Source organism: Nelumbo lutea, chromosome 2, assembly GCF_056320005.1.
Source record: "Nelumbo lutea isolate HS-2025 chromosome 2, American lotus-T2T, whole genome shotgun sequence".
Classification (NCBI taxonomy): domain Eukaryota; kingdom Viridiplantae; phylum Streptophyta; class Magnoliopsida; order Proteales; family Nelumbonaceae; genus Nelumbo; species Nelumbo lutea.
In genome coordinates this window covers 39,411,354-39,425,147 of record NC_142685.1, presented here as the reverse complement: position 1 = coordinate 39,425,147, position 13,794 = coordinate 39,411,354, and the positions used below count along the sequence as shown (strand labels likewise).

Below are 13,794 nucleotides of genomic sequence, written 5' to 3'. Positions count from 1 at the left end.
CCATAAAATCCAAAGAGTAAAGCTATATTTCTCATAGGGCACTTGTTCCCCTGCTATTGCACCATTATGCAAATTAGACCACCAATCCCCAATAGAAGAGCCACAAGATCCTTGCCCCATGATTGAAGGATTAAAAATTTGCTAAGCTTGAACCGCAATAGTGCACCTTAGAAAAATATGCTCACTATCCTCTTCCACACTACAAAAAACTACAAGAGCCATCAATGGGAAGCCCTCTAGAAATAAGCATTGATTTGTGGGGAGGCGATTATTTAAAAACAAATACAGAAATGGCTTTAATCTTATGGGTAACTTAGGACCCCAAATCTTACTTAGAACCTGATTTATTCCTCCTATACCTCTTGCTATGCAGCAAGCTTCTTTGTAAGCCGATTTAATGGCGAAATTTCCCTTGGAAGGCCATAACTTTGTACTTTGATGTCTGATTAGGGTGATGTTTTTTTTTTCTGATTTGGATAAGTTTTTGAGATCTATGCATCCCAAGGTGCCACAAGCATCTTGCCCCACTATTTTTGTGGAAAAAAATCCCTTTTTGACCTCAAATTGCAATTTTTTTTTATATTTTTATGAATAAAAAAATTAAAAACTAAATTAAATATAAAATAATACATATATTATTGAAGGGATCATAGATTCATCATATGGATGGCCGAACCCTGCAGGTAGGTTGGGCGAAATTTCAAAAATTTATCTCTCCCATCTGGGAATCACATTCCCTGTTTTAGAAAAACTGCATTTTTTAAGGATCAATATTGAACCAAGAATCGAACCATATCTGAATCAAAACAGTAGGAGAGGGATATACCTGATATGAAGAAACAATATCCTCCAATGAAGGTATTTACGCTCAAAGAAGTCTCCAAAGATTGCTCATACTGAAGATGACACAGTGTAGGGTGGAGCAGAATCAGCAGTGTTCTTCCCAAAAACCGAATCCTTCAACAAGAATTCAATGGAGGTTGTGAGTACGACTTCAGATCAGCCTTTTTCTAAAGATTGATATCAAGAACAATTCTAGATTGCTCCTACAAAACTGGAGATTGAACTGGCAGTAGGTGGCAACTGGAGGAGAACGCAGGGAGAAAATGGCGCAGTCACACTGTTGCTGTCTTCTCTGTGTGTGATCTGAGATCTAATCTCTGGGATGTTGGGATGTGATGTGATGAATTGAATGGTTCACCCCTCCTCCTTTTATAGACTTCAAGAGATCAGCTCCTAACCCCATTAAAAGTTTCCTGATTCAAATCCTTATTTGAATCTAGACTCTCATAAAGTGATAAGGATAAATCCTTATCTTATCTACATATTAGATCAACTCTCTCCTAATATCATCAGGAGGTTTCCAGATCCAAATTCAGATCTGGACTCTCTGAGTGGATAGGGATAACTCCCTATCCTATCTACTGATCCAATCCCAGATCCGCCCCTCTCTTTAATTAATCTAACTAAACCGGTTCAAAATGGGCTTTAGGCCCAAGAAGTCTATGTGCTTTTTAACCTTCCAAATTGTTGCCCAGTTGGGTTTCTTTGTATGGCGTAGGACCCAAACATTGATCTACACATTAGACACATGGGTTCAGTCCAGCCTCTATTACAAGGCCTGGCCGAATTCATTGAAAAGACAATGAACCCCTTGAAGCCCATCACATGGGCTCCTAATGGGCCCAACACTTACACTAAGTGGTCCCTGGGCCAAGCCACCTTATAAAAACACAGGGACTGTGGGCAGATGCAAGATTCACCCATAAGGTATTACCTTTAATGGTCTTACACTTGACCTCTCAGCCCATAATGATCAAACACTGTTCGACAAGAGAGGACTTTTCCCTCGGCTGCAAAGAACAATGTTGCACTCTCTACTCACATGGATCCCGGGAACTAAAACCTTTTGCAAATATTTTGAAATCATAATATTATATATATATTCATATATAAATATATTTTGCAAAACAAATTTCAACGATTGAAATCGGTTGCCGACAGTTTTGGTTTCCATCAAAGAAAGTGCATCACCGATCATTACCTTTGTCTGACAAAGGGGCTGATCCTGTCACTATGATCACCCACTTAGATGAATTCTCGGGCTGTCCCAACATACCCAGGTTTTGACCCCCGCTAATGATCTCACTGATTGGCATATCAAAGACAACCAAATCCGGCACGTAGTGCAGTATCATAATCGAGTGTAGGGGTCAGGTGTAACTTTTCAGTTTTGCCCACTAACCACCAAGGTCCAGGGCAATACTAGAAATTTGGTCCGATTCAGGATTTCAAGTAAACCTACACTGCATGTACCTCGGGTCTCACCCTAACAGCTGAGATAAACCACCCCAACACTTGGCGGCACACCTGTGTCAGCCTTAGCAGGATAAATCCCCCCAGACTTATCCAACGGTTGTGAACATTCTAAACTAACACGAGTCTCATATATGTCCAATTTAAGGGTATTACACAAAAACACACCACTATAATATGAATCAAATATGTACTTTATTTATTTACAATAAATGTCATAATATACATCAATCTGATTGGAACTAGGGGCATATACTGTCTAACAATTATATGTAAAACATAATTATACACTATTTATTGATAAAATATATACTTTTACATATATAATGCTAGGACCCCAAGTTAAACTGATGACCGGTGATTTGAAGGCAAAAGCGGATCGGCCTTTGGGTCAACTCTAAGATAGCGTGATAACTTCAAGGCTAAAACAGCAAACATGTTAAACAAGACAAAAACTAGCGTGTAAAACTGTTCACATTATATGATATGATCACAACACACCCCTAGGCTATGTTTGGTTTGGAGGAAAATATAAAGAAATGAAGGAAAAAGTAGAGAAACCTTTACAATCCTTGTATTGATTTCCTTGCCTTTTCCTTCAAACCAAGCATAGCCTTAATTAACATCCATCCCTTAGCTAACCTCATCTCCCATGAAGTGAGACGCTTGTAAGACTCAAATAAAAAATAAAAACAGTAATTTTCATAATTGTAGTAATGGACAATGCAATATAACTGGTACTTGGTAGTCTCTATAATGGTCGTGGTCAATCGTAACTATTGTAAGTTGTAACACGGTAACACCTTGTAGTGTAGCTTTCTCCCACAATTAATTAGTTATAAATTAATATGATTTGGATAAATTCTCTCGTCATTTTTTCTCCTCTAACTGCCAAAATATGTCTTTGCATCATATTCGTGGTGGACGTTCAAAGTAAATCCAATAATGGGATTAAAATTTACGTCCAAATCCAATCCGATTAACTTGATGGATGTCCAAATCCATTTTAATCGAATTGAATCCAGATCGGGTTGGAGTCATATCCGGTACATTGACAGCCCTATACGCACGCGTACACACGCACACAAAAGATCTAACATTTGCAGAAAAAGATCAAGGTATTGAATACAGAAAAAATTAAAAAAAAACAACATTCAACAGCTAAGACTCCCTTTGTTTACAATTTTAACCATATAATTAATCAGAGGTTACAAAGAAACTTAGAGCCGTTGCTCTGGCTCCATATAATTAATCTGAACAACCTTTCTTCAATCTAATGATGTGAAGTATTTCGTATTTACTACCAGCACTTCTGGACTTCAGGTTTCATGCATCATTGAACTGCTTTCAAAAGGATGGGGAACTCTTATCCTGCTTAAAAGTATTTCTTGAGAGTCAGCGGGGGAGTAACATAGTTCCAATATCCAGAAAGGAAGAACCCACCTTTTGGAAAAATTTCTTCCATGGTTAATGGATTTAAGAACCTGCACATGATCAAACATCTTTTGAAGGTAAAAATTAACATAAAGGTGGAGAAATAAGGATAGCTAACTTGGATCATTTGGAAAAACAAACAGGTTTAGCTCCATAGATGCTTAGGTATTATTCCATGATTTCACAAAGCTTATACAGTTTTAGGTTATTGCATATAATGATAAAACCGTGCCTTGAGCTTGTATCAGTTGGATGAACTTTGTGCTCAGAGACCATCTTGATACATATTTGGGAACAAAATAACAAAAAGAAAGTAAGTCCTTGAAATCCTAAGTAGTGAGTTTACAAGGTTATAGACACAATACCTCTAAAGCTGAATTCTGAATAATCAATTTTAGACGCACTAAGTTGCATAGTGTAAAAATGGCACTGCAAGAAGAATACGACACTTCAAATGGTTGTTAAGTAAATAAAATCTCATCATAAACATGTGCATAGTCAAATTCTTCTCATCTTATGTTATCTACCTCAAGCATATATCCTCCATAAGAGTGGGAAAATTAAATTAGTCCTTAAAAAACAACCTGGCATAAGCTAAGATGGTAAAAGCAGAATAAAAGAACTCACTTTTAAGTAGACTATGAAAACAGGATATCAGTGCAAAAGCCATATATATGAGTGGGAAAATTAAATTAGTCCTTAAAAACAACCTGGCTTAAGCTGAAATGGTAAAAGCAGAATAAAGAACTCGCTTTTAAGTAGACTTTGAAAACAGGATATCAGTGAAAAAGCCATATAAAGGCTGCCTGTGCAAAGAAACAGGGAAAACTAATTGATAGTCTACATGTAGGTCTATTGTAGATGAACTAAACCTGCTAGATGATTATCCTTGGAACTTATTTCCATTCAAGTCTCTATTGCTATAGTCATCATTACAGGCCAACTCTGGAGTAGGAAAAGGAGGAATTCCTCAGTTGCTACCCATACCCATTGGGACAGTAGGTATGATCAACCCCCTGATCATGGATTACATTTATTACGTCAACAGAATCTCTTTTTCAGGTTCACGTATGCTGCATATTCCATCTTGCATCTTTGAAAGAAATTAAGGAGCCTAATTTAGTGTTTTTCTCCGTTTCAGATTAAGTAGCCCAAGTATAACATCTACTACACCAGTAAAGATGTCATCTATTACAAGTAGAGGCTGTATATGTCAAATATTGGCAAGATAAACAAAAGAGCCAGATTTTATTTAATAATTGAAAACTTGCTATTAGAAACAACTAATGTAAATATATCGGCAATTTCATCATAAAAGGAGTGATTGAAATCCAGGTGGGAAGAATCATTTCATTCCCATAGTAATTGAATAGTGATAACTAGAAGTTAACAGAGAATATAAGAAATGAAATGAGCTCAATCTTAAACTTCTTGAAAGATATTATTCCACTTCCATCAAGGGTCCTGTAATCCATTTTAAATTATGAGATTATATTGAGATTGCAATTAAAAAACAATCAACAAAATAATTCCACCCTAAAGGTCTGATAAGGTAATGCAAATTCCAGATGAAAAGATGAACAATAAACTGCCAACATGTTATCACATCATGAACACTTCTTGGAAACTAGTACAAGATGTTCAACTTGGCATCTTCAAAACCTGAACTTGGCATAACAACATAGAAGTTCATCACAAAATGTAAATATGAAACCGTGTCCAACACTGCCAATTTCCAGAAAATAGTGCCAGTGGTAAACAAACATATTTCAACAAGACATCCAGGTAGATATCTAATATAAAAACAAAGCCCTCAGACAGGAGGGCCATCAAGGCTAGTCCTCAACTCAGGAAAAAAGGGGCTAAACAAAAAGAAAATAAAAAACCCAGAACAAAGGCATCTGAGATGTTACATTCTAGATTAAGTGTGTTGTCTAATAATAGATCAAACCTAATAGTCTCCCAAATCGAATAAAAAACCCAGCCTATGCTTGGTGATAAACTTAGGGTGGTAGGGAAGTATGGGGTGGTGAGATTTGGGTGGAACCAAGGGAGATCTCCAACTCCTAATGGGGTGAGTGTTTGGAAGAGTATAATGAGCTTTAACGAAGATTCAGAGGCCTGGTTAGTTCTAATGTAGGATATGGATCCAGAGTGAGGTTCTGGGAGGATGATTGGAGTGGGGTTGGGAAGTTGTGTGAATTGTCCCAAGATTGTATAGGCTGACTGATCATCAGGTCTCTGTGGCCCGGTGTTATGAAGTCAATGGTGATCAGGTGGTTTGGAGTCCTAAGTCTAGAAGACCTCTGCGTGACCAAGAGTTGGAGGAATGTATTCTCTTGGTAGACAAATTGGAGCAAACCAGAATCTCTACAACTAGTGAAGATGGCCTGTGGGGGAAGGAATGCAGAAATGGAAAATTCACAGTGAAATCATTTTACATGGCTCTCATCAAGGACAATGTAATCAATAACCAAATAAGTGGAATATGGGGAAATCCAGTACCCCCATGAATTGAAGCTTTTGCTTGGCTGGCTGCAATGGATAGTGTTCTCACAACAGATCATCTAAAAAGTAGAGGGATCTGTATGGCCAACTATTGCTATATGTGCAAGTCAGATGAGGAAACTATGTTCCATTTGTTCTTCTCCTACCACTTAGCAAATTCTATTCCTCCCTCTTAGGGATGCCCATCTTCCAGCCATCAACATCAGTAGAAATCTTTTCTACCTGGCCAAAGTTCAGAGGACGTTTGAGAGATAAAATTGCCTGGAGCTGCATTACTGGCAAGCTCATCACAAGCTGGCTCATCTCTCTTCAAGAATTTGAGCAAATCAGTCCTACAGACTTTGCTGAGAATTTCTGGGATATCCTCGAGATTCAAACTTGTAATGTGAATCAGTTCAATCTCAACTGAAGTCTTGATGTATATTTGCATTGATTATGGGGTGTTATCTTGACAACTGAACAGCTTTTATTTTTAATAATATTTTTTTCTTCTTTACACTTCAGAAAAAAAAAAGATAAATTTAGGGTGATAACATCCAATACAGAGCTAACTTTCCTATATGCAATGCACACTAATTTAGGGGGTCTAAATAATTCATTGCAATGGTAGATTGTCCATGACCCACCAATTAAAGTTAAGGCTGCAACTTTGGTGTGGCCTAATCTGAGATTTTGCATGGACTGGGCTTGAGTTTTCAGGACCCAGGCTGGGCCTGAGCCAGAAAACTTGAGCCTAACCTAAAATCAGGTTGGGCTGGGGTTAAGGCCTAGGGTAGCCTGAGTCTAAGAGCAATCCAAGACTGGCCTAACCCAACCTGAGCCCACTGATCTTGTATGACATACACACCTATGTAGATGTGTACATTATGTATTTATGGTACATACATATTTATGCTACACCGTTCAGTATATTTAGTTATTTATGATATGCATATGATTAGTCTAAACTCACACCCATGCACAAACATTTATAAATAAAGTTGTAAACACATATTATGCATTTTATTTTATATAAAAAAGATCTTTTTCTAATTATACTTATGCAATCATATATGTATAAAATCATTTCAAACCTTAAAACCCACACAAGCTGGATCTCAGCCAGAGTTATGTTGGGTTAAGCTCAGGTTGGGCCTTAGTTGACCCTCAACCTGACCCAGCCCACCCAAGTTGCGCCCCTAATAACGTTGATGAGATGGGAATCTCTAGATTATACTTATGCAATCATATATGTATAAAATTGTTTCAAATCTTACAAACCCACACAAGCTGGATCTCAGCCAGAGTTATGTTGGGTTAAGCTCAGGTTGGGCCTTAGTTGACCCTCAACCTGACCCAGCCCACCCAAGTTGCGCCCCTAATAAAGTTGATGAGATGGGAATCTCTAGATTATACTTATGCAATCATATATGTATAAAATCGTTTCAAACCTTACAAACCCACACAAGCTGGAGCTCAGCCAGAGTTATGTTGGGTTAAGCTCAGGTTGGGCCTTAATTGACCCTCAACCTGACCCAACCCACCCAAGTTGCGCCCCTAATAAAGTTGATGAGATAGGAATCTCTAAATCAGGAGGCTTCCATTGAAGATTCAAGAGTTTGGATACATAGTATACTTCCTCTTGTAATTTGTTTCTATAACTTTCTATTTTTTACTTGCCAAAGAGGGAAAGCCCACCTAGTTTTTTATTTTGATTTTTTAAGGGGGTGGAGGAAAAACAAAACTAATTCAGAAAAGATAGAAGGTTCTATATGAATATGTATTAACTTTCCATAATTATGCATGTCAAGATTTAATTAATAAAGACTATGGCCATACCAATTAAGAAAATAGTTAGCATTAGCACAAGTGTAAATTGGAGGGAACAACTAAGTTGCTGTTGTGTTCCTTGTAATCGTCTTTGAAACTCACCAATCCATCCGCCCTGGTAATACAAAAGGAATCGGTCATAAAAAGCATTTCTGTTTTAACAGGGGAATAATTAAATTGACATAAATCAAACATGGGAAGTTTGTTTTATTTGTGAATTCAAAAGAAACAAGGTAATGCCTTGAGTATGAGAATTCAGACTGACCTGATTAACCCAATTTATACCTCTCAAGTCTGTATAACTCAACACCCTTCCTTTTGCCTCGAGTTGCTCGCTACCCCTTTGCTTGCGAATAACATATTTGAACTCCTTTCCTTTAGCAGGAGATTCAACATTCTCCCTTGGTGTCTTCCTTTGCTCATCGTCATCAGCAATTGCAATCTTCCAATACCCAAAGTTTGGTGAACTCCATATTCTCCTATGATTATTAAATCTCTCCGCTTGTCGGTGCAAGTCATCCCTTTCTCTGGGAAATTCTTTATCTTCTAATTCTACTACATGCTTAGCATCCGTCTCTTCCTTAAAACCCTTTACATCATTGGGCATATCTATTTTGGACCCAGCCTCAATATCAAAGTTTGAAGATTTTCTTATTAGTTTGTTCCCCTGAATAGAGCTATTGGTTGTTGAAGGTTTGAGGTCGATATGCAGCTCCTTCGTGCTCTGGGATGTTCCTGGAGTTCCAACAAGGAATGCTGCCAAATCGTCCCGTTCTTCTTCATCCAAGTTTACCCATCGAAGGGGTTGCTTTCCTTCCTCATCAAGTGATTCCCTCAAAGCATTTTCTACACGCGATATTTGGTCCTCCATTGCTTCAACAAATTGTCTATGCCTTGTTGTTGTATTGTCTTCGGAATGGTTCCCATCGCTCAATCTGACAGCCCTCTCAAACTCTTCCAACTGATTTAGGAATCACAATTCAATAGTGTAGAATTATTATGAAAAATAAATTCACCAGCTTAAAGGAATCAAGATCAAAGCAAAAAACAAACTGGGTTTTTCTAATTGATCATCTACCTCGTTTGCAAATAACAATCAAAAAGTAACAAAGATGAGAAATAAACCCAGAAACCAACCTGCCATTTTGCGGTGCCTAAAGCGGTTTGAAGCTCCCTGCGTAGCTCGTTCAAGTCCTCACTTCCTACCCCTTCCCTTCTCTCTCGTAACCACTTCCTGTATACCGATTCCATTCTGAAATACCGATTTCAAAATACGAGAAAAGCTCAGTAGTACAACCTGAATAAAAATGACTAAAAGATCTAGAACACAAGAGACCTAAACGAAACAATTAGAAGAAACCAAAACCCAAAAATCCAACTAAAAATTCTTACCACCCAAATAAATAAAAAAAAACCTGTAAAGCGAAATATTAAAAAGAAAAATAGTCAAACATACGTGTCTGCGGATTCCTGAACCTCCTCGGCCGCAGAGAAGAACGCATCCTTCTGCCAAAGATCAAAACTATTAGCGACCATCATCTTCACCGGGAAACCAACACCTCAAAACCCAGAAACAACCCAAGTCCGACCGAGCGCAACAAAACGTGTTAATATTCAAAATTACGAAGCTTGGACGGAATATCTTCTCTGTGCTTCCTTACAAAAGAAGGGAAACAAACAACAGAAAACAAGGAGAAAGAGAGAGGCACAACAGAAGGAATTCACTCTAACCCTCTCTCTCTCTTCTTCCTTTTTTTCCCTTCTTTCTTGCTTCTGGGCTGGGAAAATCGAATAAAAGCCTCCCACCAAGGAAAGCGTCGGCGGTTGCAGAGAGAGAGAGAAAGAGAGGGAGGAGAGAGAGAGAGAGGACAAAAAATGAAGGGTGGGTTGCCCATTCACCACAGCTGTTGTCGATTGCGAATTTTGTCCTTGAGCCGCCAACTACTTTGGGTGGGACCCAGATTGCATTTCACTGATAAATTCCACAATTACAATATTACTAATGAGATTAAATTATTGCTAATTTTAATCGTGTCAAGATTAGGTCTAGGGTGATATACAAGAAAGGATTTTAGGGTTTTCTTAAAATAATGGCAGAATGGTGAAAGTGAGTGATGCCACGTAATATCCACCATCTTCACCTCAAACAAGACCAAATAAATAAACAATAATAGATAATAAGTAAAGGAAACATTTTCGTTCTCGGTGGAAATCTTATGTGGCGGAGGAAATGCAAGGCTAATGATGTAGGAACATCTGGCCGACGTGCAGATATTGACATGTGGCATCCGTGAATGCATTTCTTATATCAGTACGAGACAGGCCCATGTGACAAATTCTGACAATGTGGCAAAATGGTAATTCTCGCACCGTTTTGAAAAATGAATAAACTCAAAAACAAAAATATATTGCTGATTATACTTGTATTGTAATTCTTTTCAATATACAGGTTTACATAAGTTTGTTTAATTCACTTTAGCAAAACTTAAATTAGCAGTCCTAAACCCAAAATAGGTGCATTGAAGAATTGATTTCCACTCTCAGATGTGGTCGGTGGGCCACAACTTTGAAGGAGTATGACTGACAATCATTACTTTATAATAAAAATAAACAGCAAATCTTGCTCCTATACGCCCAACTAACAACTGAATAAACTGAATAATAGGATTAGATAATACATCATTCATATATATATATATAATTCAAAGGGTGTTTCTCCAAGCAAGTGGCATCATAGTTGGTGTTTATTGTATATAAAATCATTGTTTGATTTTAATGTTTATTAAATAAACACTAAAAAATATAAATACTTGGATTTATGTGCATGAGGCATTAGGAAAAATGTTAAATTTTTGTTTTTACAACGCCTAAGACTTTGTTTGGAAACGATGCAAATAAGTGTGAATGCAAATATGTAGAGTATAAAACGGTTCATAAAAATTGCAAATTGAGTTAGTTTTGCACTAACAAATTTGTATTCTTACCAAACATGCTTTTAGTTGTAATGAATGCAAACATGAATTTCAATAAAGCATATGCTTTTTTTATCAAAAGTCCACTTGAATGCAAATTTACTTCTTTTTTATTGATATATTTTTACATATTATTTATCAATGTAAATATGCACTGGTTTGCCATTTGTCAATGCATAAATGTAATATTGTTGCCAACCATAGGCAAAAGTGAAACATAGTGCAAATTTACCCTGAACCGGGATTTACACTCTATTTGCATTGTTTCAAACACAAACTTAATGTTTCTTGAAATGAAATGCTTATATGCATACTTTATGGGGTGCTAATTTGAGGTGGAAAGTAAGAAACATTTAAAGTTAGGCCCAACCAAACAACAAAAAGCAAGAAATGTTTAAAGTAAAATTTTTCAAATAAATGTTTAAAACAATAAACACCACATCTATAAAACGCCCTAGAATCAAACACCTACTAAGTGGCATGGAGTTTTCTCTTCCTAAACCATATAGCACTTTCATACAAGGAGCTATTTCATCTTTATTACTAATTTCCTTAGTGGTTTGCTTTTTTATCACTAAATAAACATTGTCATTATAAGAAAATAACAACTATATAATATTGTTCCAAAAAGTTAAGAGATTACCCTCCTAAAATAGTTCATGATCAAAAGACTTAGCCTCCCTGGCCATAGTATGGACATGCATATTAAAAGATCTATTTACATATTTGACTTTAGAGAATTTAAGGTTTTCAAAAGAGAGATAAATTTTGTCCAACAAAAAGAAACATTGCCAAGATTTAGATTTCCTGCAGAAAAGCCACCACCGAAACTAAACTATCCATCAAAATAACCACAGACATTAAACCTCGCTCCTTCATCTTGACAGTGTAGCCGGCTAGAGATAGGTGAAAGAGGAGAGAAGAGAAGAGAAGAGAAGAGAGGAGAAAAGAGAGGGTTTGCAATGCAACAGTGTTGGCGGCGCCAGTGTTTATTTAATATATATAGGGCGACAGAAATAACAAGGGAAAAGACCCTTGTGCCCCTGAGTACAATAACAAACATAACAGAAATAAAAAATGAAATAAAAAATACTTTAATTGGACAAACAGGCCCTAACAACTGCAACTAAGTTATTCTAACATTATTCCAACACTCCCCCTCAAGTTGGAGCATAGATGTCAATCATGCCCAACTTGTCACACAAATCTTTGTGCCGCACATGATGAAGACCTTTGGTGAAGATATTTGCAAGTTGCTCTTCCGAGTTGACATATGGTGTGCACACTTCTCCACTTTCAAGTTTCTCTCTGATAAAATGCTTGTCCACTTCAATGTGTTTCGTCCTATCATGCAGAACTGGATTAGCAGCAATATTGATGGCTGCTTTATTGTCACAGTAGAGTGAAGTAGGATTGTTTACTGCAAAACCCAGTTCACCTAATAGATTTCTTATCCACATGATTTTCGCAACCCCATGAGCCATCGCTCTATACTCTGCTTCAGCATTGGATCTAGCAACCACACTTTGTTTTTTGCTTCACCATGAGACAAGGTTTCCTCCTACAAAGGCACAATAACCACTGGTGGACTTTCGGTCATTGACTGCTCCTGCCCAATCTGCATCAGTATATACTTCCACTTTTAAGTGACTGTGTTTCTGGAACAACAAACCAGTTCCAGGAAACTTTTTGAGATATCTAAAGATCCTCTTTGCAGCCTCAAAGTGAGTTGTCATCGGGTTGTGCATGAATTGACTAAGGACACCCACTGCATAGGCAATATCAGGCCTGGTCATAGACAAATACAGAAGTCTCCCCATGAGTATCTGAAACATCTTTACATCTTTCAAAAACTCTCCCTGACTGTCTCCTAGATGGTGATTAAGTTCAATAGGTGAATCAGATAATTTTACCCCCAACTTGCCTGTATCTTCTAGTAGATCTAGTACATACTTCCGTTGGGAAATAAAGATGCCCTTGTGAGTGCGAGCAACTTCAATTCCAAGGAAGTATCATAAGGGGCCTAGATCCTTCACATCAAATTTAGTGACTAAGAATTTTTTTAGTCTCTGGATTTCAGCCTCCCAATCTCCTGTGATCACTATATCATCCACATACACAATAAGAGCTGCAATTTTACCTTCACCTCTTTTTACAAACAAGGTATAGTCTGACTGGCATTGTTTGAATCCCATTTGTTGGACTGCTACATGGAACTTACTAAACCAAGCTCGAGGTGATTGCTTCAATCCATATAGGGACTTTTTCAACCTGCACACCTTTTGTTCACTGCCTTTGGCACAGAACCCTGGGGGTTGGGTCATGTACACCTCCTCTTCCAAGTCACCATTCAGGAATGCATTCTTGATGTCCAATTGGTGAAGATCCCAGTCAAGATTTTCTGCCAAGGAAAGGAGAATCCGGATGGAGTTCATCTTCGCTACAGGGGCAAAAGTCTCTGCATAGTCCACTCCATATACCTGTGTGAAGCCTCTTGCTACTAGTCTAGCCTTGTACCTTTCAACAGTTCCATCAGCTTTGTGTTTCACTGTGAACACCAACTTGCACCCCACTGGTTCTTTCCCTTCAGGAAGATCTACCAACTCCCATGTACCATTTTTATGTAAGGCATCAATTTCTTCCTGCATTGCATTTGTCCATTCAAGTTTTGACAAATCTTCTGCCATGGTCTTAGGGATGGGAACACTATCCACAGAGGAGAGGAAGGCACGATACGAGGGTAAAACATGCTCAT

At 37.7% G+C, this 13,794-nt stretch overlaps 1 protein-coding gene across 2 annotated transcripts; it reads right to left on the bottom strand.

Annotated features, from left to right (window-relative positions):
• Positions 1-3,415: 3,415 nt before the first annotated feature.
• Positions 3,416-9,982, bottom strand: LOC148870004 (Syntaxin/t-SNARE family protein). Of its 2 annotated transcripts, XR_016107286.1 has the most exons (7): positions 9,524-9,968; positions 9,205-9,319; positions 8,333-9,028; positions 8,077-8,182; positions 4,116-4,179; positions 3,983-4,026; positions 3,416-3,800 (listed from the first exon to the last, which is right to left on the bottom strand). XR_016107286.1 is itself a non-coding variant. In XM_088970140.1 (6 exons), exons 1-5 carry the CDS (start codon positions 9,604-9,606, stop codon positions 4,154-4,156), a joined length of 1,026 nt encoding a protein of 341 aa, XP_088826266.1. In that variant the 5' UTR covers positions 9,607-9,982; the 3' UTR covers positions 3,416-3,800; positions 4,116-4,153. The 2 variants fall into 2 exon arrangements, 1 of the variants encoding a protein (XP_088826266.1); XM_088970140.1 differs by lacking the exon at positions 3,983-4,026 and having other exon boundaries at positions 9,524-9,982.
• Between the last annotated feature and the right edge of the window lie 3,812 nt (positions 9,983-13,794).